The sequence below is a fragment of the Triticum aestivum genome, chromosome 4A (assembly GCF_018294505.1).
Source record: "Triticum aestivum cultivar Chinese Spring chromosome 4A, IWGSC CS RefSeq v2.1, whole genome shotgun sequence".
Lineage (NCBI taxonomy): Eukaryota > Viridiplantae > Streptophyta > Magnoliopsida > Poales > Poaceae > Triticum > Triticum aestivum.
This window is the reverse complement of record NC_057803.1, coordinates 491,073,556-491,081,825: the sequence shown is the minus strand read 5'-3', so window position 1 is coordinate 491,081,825 and position 8,270 is coordinate 491,073,556. Positions and strand designations below refer to the sequence as shown.

Below are 8,270 nucleotides of genomic sequence, written 5' to 3'. Positions count from 1 at the left end.
AAGATATATATGTACACACACACATGCATAGTATAGAAACAAACACGCACACATACATACACGCCCTACACGCACCTTTGAGGGATTGAATCGGCGGGTATTGAGATTGATGAAGTTACCACGGGTGTCTCACCGTCGATGGGCACATAGTTTACCACTAAAAGAATAAAATCGTTAAATTTTAGAATAAATCCACAAAAGGGCGAGCACATACACAACATTTAGGACTTAGACCCAGCTGAGTAGGTTGCACCACAAGAAATCTGACCATCAAAGTTACGCTAGTTCACAATATCTACACGCCTTTGTACCGAAGGAATGCACATAGTCAACAATGTTTACGTTTGTCAAGCGAATACACAGTTAATGAGTACCACAAATAAAAAGAAGGTTACCTACTAGGGTACTAAAATTTATTTGAAAAACTTGATAAGACGTCGAATCAACCAATCTGCTTTCGATAGGCAAGCATCAACACCACCTCCTAAACCATCAATCAATCAGCTTGATTGATTATTACGAAGGTTGCAGACGAAACGACAAGGAAGAATGCCATGTAAATAGACGGCTGCGATCGTCCCGCGGTGCCATCCCATCCGCCCACAGCAAACTGGAAAACCACCCGGGGCAAAAAGTCTTGAAACCGGCGGAGACGCGCGCAGCGCAGACGAAACGGGACAGCAGCGGCGGAGCCACGGCCACCCCCTGTTTCGGCTACCTTCTCCAAGAAAAAACAATCCTTCTTCCTTCCCCACTTGCGCTCCAAGCCTACGCTTAATTACTCGCCGATTCCTCCAGCACCAGGACTATATATACAGGGCTCGCCACACCTTCGTTCCTCACCAAAATCTACAATCAACCAACTGCAAAGCAGAAACAGCAGCAAAGATCCATCTTTCTCTCTGAGTTTCCGGAGCGACCGGGGGAGTTGATGGCGACCGCCGGGAAGGTGATCAAGTGCAAAGGTTCGCTCTTCAAATATCCGCCGAAAATTTGCTTGATCAGTGAAGAACCTCCGGAATTTCATCAGTGCTAATTGGTTTGGCTTGGTTCTTGGGTGACTGCAGCGGCAGTGGCATGGGAGGCCGGGAAGCCGCTGTCGATCGAGGAGGTGGAGGTGGCGCCGCCGCAGGCCATGGAGGTGCGTGTCAAGATCCTCTACACCGCCCTCTGCCACACTGACGTCTACTTCTGGGAAGCCAAGGTATGTCCGGGCATCAGACATTCAGACCATAGTTCCAGGTTTCTCAAGTGCGTAGCCGTGATGGAGACATGGACCAGTGGCTAACATGGCGTGGTTGTGTTGTGTAGGGGCAAACTCCGGTTTTCCCAAGGATCTTGGGCCATGAGGCTGGAGGGTACGCATCTTCTCTGTCTCTATCTTATTCTGTTACAATTTTGCTGTTAATTTCGTGGAATCTTGAATCTTATATTATACGGTTTATTCATGTTAGTTTTCATCCTGAATCCTTAGTTGTTATTATAATTTATTTTATTGCCATGATATAAAAATAACACCTTAAGAATCATAGGACAGCTTTGTCACACAAGTTCCCTCAAAGTGCTTTGCTTTGTAGAATAATTCTATTTTTTATATTTTTTTTCATGTTCTGTAGGAAAGTGCATGCATCTACTCTCTATGTTTGTGATCTCATTTTTCTTCATCACTAGCACATTAGTAATTCTCAAAGAAAACAACAAGCACATAACTACATATTTTATAGATTATTTAGAAGGACTTATTTCCTTCGCTGTTCTAAATTCAGTCTTTAGTTGTCATTTTAATTAAGGCAAATACTGTGCTACTCTTAACAGTTAAGTAAGTCTTTTCCCCAAATAATTTTTTTTCCTTGCAGCATTGTTGAGAGCGTCGGAGAGGGCGTGACCGAGCTTGTGCCAGGTGACCATGTTCTGCCGGTGTTCACTGGCGAGTGCAAGGATTGTGCTCACTGCAAGTCAGAGGAGAGCAACCTTTGTGACCTCCTCAGGATCAATGTCGACCGGGGCGTGATGATCGGCGATGGGCAGTCCCGTTTCACCATCGGTGGGAAACCTATATTCCACTTCGTCGGGACCTCTACCTTCAGCGAGTATACCGTGATCCATGTTGGGTGCCTAGCGAAGATCAACCCTGAGGCACCCCTCGACAAAGTTTGTGTTCTCAGCTGTGGTATCTCAACTGGTAAGAGATTGTTCTGATTGATATTTTCCGGTGAAACACCATATTCATGTTGCCTCGATGATAAGTTACTGAGCAGTCATTTGTTTTCTTCAGGTCTTGGTGCGACTCTCAATGTCGCAAAACCAAAAAAGGGTTCGACGGTGGCAATTTTCGGCCTTGGAGCTGTGGGCCTTGCTGTAAGTGACAAAGGATATTTATCTTCCACAATGTACTACTGCAGGTTGATGAGAATTATTGTCAATAACCGTGACTAATTGCTGTATGTTTTCACACGATCAGGCCATGGAAGGGGCCAAGATGGCTGGGGCATCAAGGATCATCGGTGTGGACTTGAACCCTGCAAAATACGAACAAGGTACAGTCTGCTGCTATCTTCAGAAAGTAAAATAAATCCATTTTGGTGAACGTGGGTTTATGGACAACACACTGAACTTTAGCAACATGTCAATTTTCAGCCAAGAAGTTTGGCTGCACCGACTTTGTAAACCCAAAGGACCACACCAAGCCAGTGCAAGAGGTCTGTTAAGTTCTCTGCCCGAGCATGCATCACTCCCTTAGTTTGTTCATGGGCTGCAAAATACTGTGCCAAATGCTCACAGTTGAATTGTGCTCCAGGTGCTTATCGAGATGACAAACGGTGGAGTCGACAGAGCCGTGGAGTGCACGGGTCACGTCGACACCATGATATCCGCCTTTGAATGCGTTCACGATGTATGTTCTCGACACAGTTGTAATTTGATCATTTTGAGCCTTGATGTGTGTTTCTGCTTTAAACTGAAATTCTGAAATTTGAATGTAGGGGTGGGGCGTGGCGGTGCTGGTGGGCGTTCCGCACAAGGAGGCGGTGTTCAAGACCCACCCGATGAACTTCCTCAATGAGAGGACCCTGAAGGGCACCTTCTTCGGCAACTACAAACCGCGCACCGACCTCCCGGAAGTCGTGGAGATGTACATGAGGAAGGAGCTGGACGTGGAGAAGTTCATCACCCACAGCGTGCCTTTCTCGCAGATCAACACGGCGTTCGACCTCATGCTCAAGGGAGAGGGACTTCGCTGCGTCATGAGGATGGACGAGTAAATCAAGCTTCTTCGTCACACCCTCGCTGCTTTAAACAAAAGAAAAATAAATTATCAGGACTTCCCTGGACTAATAATGTATAGTCGTTAGATGCGCATGTGTATTTTTTGTCACCAAGAACGAACATGTATGTGTTTTGTGTTCACGGTTTGGTCTTTATATTTCAGTGTGTCACCACCTCTTCTGAGTGTACATGAACATTTTCCAGAGTAATAATAGTCTGCAGTTTCTGCGTTCAAATCGGCATCTTCCTTTTATCGAAACGAATATCGGCGGCTCCGTTGCATGTTTTGCGGTCTTCGCCTTAGACTATTTCAAGTGCAAATCCTAAGGCAAAGCATGTCAGTCTCCCAAATCCACCAACAGACGCTGCACCCACAGCTCCAAACGGCGCAGGGCGACCTCGATGGGCAATCCTCGGTCATGTGTACGATTGCTCCTTTGATGTTCTTGTTAGAGAAATGCCCTAGACTCAATATTTTCTATGTGTTTATGAATAAAGATAGTTCTTGAATGTTATTAATGATGTGTATCAACAAGTATGTGACTTGTTTGTGAGACTATGCATTGTACGATGATTGTCATAAAAAGTTCCTAGTCGAAAGGGCTGCTTGAACGCGCAGCTGACTAGACTAGCATATAACACGGTGGATGGCTCGATCTCACTAGTCATGGAGCATTGGATGCTAGAAATATGGACTTAGAAAGATCTGGTCGGATTTGACGTCGTTGGATCGGAGTTCAAATAAGGTCCGAGTCGGCAGACCCAACCACGAGACGCATCGATCTGAGCTAGCGCATGTAGTCGGGAGGGTAATAGACCTGCTTTGGGCTGACTAAACGTTACTCCGTAACTGGATAGTTATAAAAGTAGATTTCGGACTTGTCCAGACCCATGCTTGGAGACATGGTTGAGCAAGATGTGATTCGCCCCTCCGATCAGGAGAGATATACTCTGGGCTCATCGTGTGATCTGATCAAGATAAGCATGGCCATGCGATAGGGATTATGTGATAATCCGTTTTATGGTCGACATCACTGAAACGGGAAAGAGATCGGGCTAGCACAAGGATGATAAACTCGCCTTGATCCCAACAACATAGGCAAATGGAACCAAAATGTGACATGTTGTACGGGTTCACCAACCGACTTCATTGTCTACTTGGTGGTTGGTGCGGCTTGCTAGAGGCCGCTACCAGCCGAGCAGATCGGAGATAATCCGACCTGCGACCAAGCCGACTTGAACATAAGGGGTCGCACGCTTAAGGGAATAAACTTGTGAGGCTGGATCTGACTACACAAATCAGATGTGATCCTACTCGGACTTGGATCCATGCCGAAAAGACTTCGGGCTTTAGAATCCGTGCGAGGCCCAAGTGTTGAGCCCGCAACAGATGCATATATATAGTGGGGGTGCGGCATACGGTTTCAATTGATCACTTTGGCGCCGTCACAAGGGCTTTGTATGTATTGCAAATAGCCACCTCCACTCGCCGCCGGCTATATGATTGGACCTAGCAGTTTGTCACACGATGTTTCTTCTGCTCGCGCGGATACCATTAGAGGCGGTGGACTTGCGCCGCTCCGGCAAACCTGTTCATGGGATTCGATCGTTTACGTGGGAGATCGACGAGGAGGAGACGACTCCGGAGACGCGCTGCCTCAACTCTACATCCCCTGCACGGCATTGCACGTCTAGTGGTAACAATCTACTCCTATGATCCATCTCCCGTCGCATGTTCCTGATTGATCTACGCATAGACAAAATTTATATTGCAGCCGATGCACCTAGCATAGAGCAACATTTCTTGCCACGCTTAGTCAACCACCACACTCCATGGTGTTTCCTGTTTTGAGACCCGGCGGTCGTTGCGTGAGCATCTCTGCTCGGATATATGGCCGCAGTCCCTCGAAAAAATGGGTAGGAAAAAATAAGGATGCGCCAGTTTTGAATATGAGATTAAATGATTTATCAATGTTTCAAAGTGCTCGATAAAATCAACAACAAATGTAAGTTGCTCGATCGCATGAAACCACCAAATTAGCGATTGGTCTTTATCTCGTCCAAACTGTGTGCATAACAAGGAAGCGAAGGATTACCATGTCAGCCCAGTCAGTTTCTTATGAACTGACCGCAACCATATGCCTGCAGGGCCAATTAAATTGAGTATCGCCATGGGTATCTTGTATGATTCGTGAACCACAAACATATGGAAATACTACTCATAGAGCATTTTTGAGAGTTGTGGGTTATCGCTGATGAAGAGGTCCGTCCCGTGGGTGACGGTTAGGGTTTTATGTCTGGCGATCCGCCCCACGACCAAAACCAAGCCACCGCTAAGGTTCATCGTCCACGCCAAACCAATCTTGATCCTTCTCTTCGTCTTCCTTGCGAGGAGTGGGGTTCTCGTGTCCTTCCGTGATCTCTTGTGCTTCGAACCTTCCCACCACCAAAGGCCTTCTGGATGTACTAGGGCACCTAGTCGTAAAACACTTGAACCTAGTTCGTGATCTAGAGGCAGATTAGGAGGGATGGAGAGAGTGGAAGGGATGCTCAAGCGGATGAACTTATCGGAGGCTGAAAGGAAGGGGTGAAGGTAGGATGGAGGAGGACTCTGTAGAAGAATGTTGAGGGGGTGTAGTTAAGGCGATGTGGAAACTACTGTCGAACAAACCGGGGTATGCTTCAGGTATGGAGGTAGCTTTGCCAAGAGCATGGTGCCCGATGAGTAGACTGGAAGTCAAGGAGATGGGCGGAAACAGATTTTTGTTTATGTTCCAGCAGGAAGCGGCGAAGAGGAAGGCCGTGGAAAACGGACCATGGACGTTTGGAAAAGAACTGTTGATCATGGAGGAGTTCAACCCAGCAAAAACTCTAGACGAGTATAAGTTCGAGAAGGTGCCAATCTGGGTACGCATATCTAATGTGCCTTTGGGAATGATGTGTAAGGAGCTTGCAGAGGATACGGGGGAACAAATTGGTGAATTGATGGAAGTAGATACCGAGGAGGATGGTACGGCTCTAGCACAATTTTTCAGAGTTAAGGTTCGTATCAGGGTGGAGGAACCAATTATGAGAGGAATGTTCTTAAATGATGAAGAGGATAAGGATGGTGACACAATAGTGGGGGAGAAGGGGAAAGGCAAGGATGGTGAGGATGGAAATAAAAATTGGTGCCATTTTCAGTAGTTTTTGCCAGATTTCTGCTATACTTGTGGTAGAATGGGTCACACAGATCGCGAATGTAAGCAGAAGTTGAAGTGTGGAGAGGTAGCCCAATATGGGAGATGGCTCTGATATTTACCTAAGAGCAACCAGGGTTTGGATGATCGAACGAGGGTTGTGGTAGAGAATACTGGCGGGCTGAATAGAAGGAAGTATGGATGGGCTAACAGTGGCAATGGTTGGGGAAGTGATGGACCATCTTGGAGGAAATCAGGCCAAAATCTACCTTCAAATGGGAGTGGGTGGCGAAAGGGAGGGAAGGATGTTGAAGATACTAGTGTGATGCCCCAAGACCGAGACCTCCATTTTTATTGTTATTTTGTGTTATGTTCATGCGTGCTTGCTCGCTTGTGATGTTTGTTTTATTTTATTTTGCATCATGCATCTTCTCCATACCATTGTTGTGTTTGTTTAATTTAGTTGCTCATGTGCATTGCAACTTCTTTTTCTTCTCTTGATCCTTCCATCAACCCCATGCTCACTTCCAACTTGGTTTCACCCAAGATTCAAATCCCTATGCCACTTCCTTCTTTCCCTTTTCTGTATTTATTTGATTTGCAAATAGAATTGCTCAAATAAATGTTCATGTTTTGCCAGTAAATCATATTTACTATGTAGGGTCATCCTATAAAATTTAAGCCCATTTGGATTCATTTGGTTAGGTTATAAATTCATGCAAATTTGAATTAAATTCGAACATGTTTAAATTTATAGTATGTAAAAATTCCCAAACTAATTTGATTAAATCGGGCATATTTCATGGTTTCCAGAAATATGTCCCTCCATCCCTACTTCAACCCCAAACCCTCTGTACTTTTCTCTCTATTTCTGTTTACGCAATAAATAGAAAGGGCATAAGGGAGAGAGAAAGAGCCTACACCCACCAGCTTCTTGGGCCTAGTCCTGCCAGGCCGGCCCATTTGCGCTGAGGCCTCTAAGGCCCAGCCCGCACGCCCCTAACCCTAGGCCCCGAGCTCTCCCTCTCGTTCCTGTGCCTGCCGCCACACCCGCATCGCTCGATCCCCATCTCTCCCTCCTCTCGCTCTCTTTCCTCACGCGCCAGGGAGAAGCCCCGATCCCTCACCCTCTCTCCTCGCGCCCGAGGCCTCCCTGCCGACCTCGCCGACCCCGCAAGTCGCACCCTCCAGCGGCAACTTCCAGACCCCCGCCGGCGACCTCGACCTTCAAGAGGCCGCAGCTCCTCCGCCCGCCTCCTGCTGTCTCTCTCCTTCCCTCTCTCTTTCTTCTCCTCTAACTTCTCTCTCTCCAGGTGCTCAACCACCACGCCACCGGCCTGCTACCTCACCTCCCTGACCCGAATTGGTTTGGTTCTGGCCATCTTCGACGCCTCATCGCCGGATCTCGCCGTCAGGTCCCCGTCGCTCCGCCACTCCAGGGGCCAGCAGGCGCGCCGCCGTCGTCCAGGATCTCCATGACGCTGCCTTGCTGCTTCCTCTGGCGCCCAAGTCCACCTTTGCTGCTTCTCGCCGCCCTCACGCCCCTGCATCTTCCATGGCGCTACTGCCATCCATGGCAGCTCTGTCATCGTCGCCTTGTGTAACGCCCTCGATGCGGCTATATCTCCCACGTGTCAAAGCACGACTTAGAGGCATAACCGCATTGAAAGCAATGTTGCAAGTGAGGTAATCTTCACACAACCCATGTAATACATAAGGGAAAGAGATACATAGTTGGCTTACAATCGCCACTTCACACAATACATGGATATAACATTACATCATCCAGATACACACAAGGTCCGACTACGGAACCAAAATAATAGA

At 47.3% G+C, this 8,270-nt stretch overlaps 1 protein-coding gene across 1 annotated transcript; it reads left to right on the top strand.

Moving 5' to 3' along the window:
* The first annotated feature begins 655 nt into the window (after positions 1-655).
* On the top strand, positions 656-3,500 carry LOC123086541 (alcohol dehydrogenase 3). The gene is made up of 9 exons (XM_044508299.1): positions 656-965; positions 1,068-1,204; positions 1,312-1,358; positions 1,857-2,182; positions 2,276-2,358; positions 2,462-2,537; positions 2,638-2,699; positions 2,798-2,893; positions 2,982-3,500. The coding sequence occupies exons 1-9, from the start codon at positions 932-934 to the stop codon at positions 3,258-3,260; spliced, it is 1,140 nt and encodes a 379-aa protein (XP_044364234.1). The 5' UTR covers positions 656-931; the 3' UTR covers positions 3,261-3,500.
* The last annotated feature ends 4,770 nt before the right edge of the window (positions 3,501-8,270 follow it).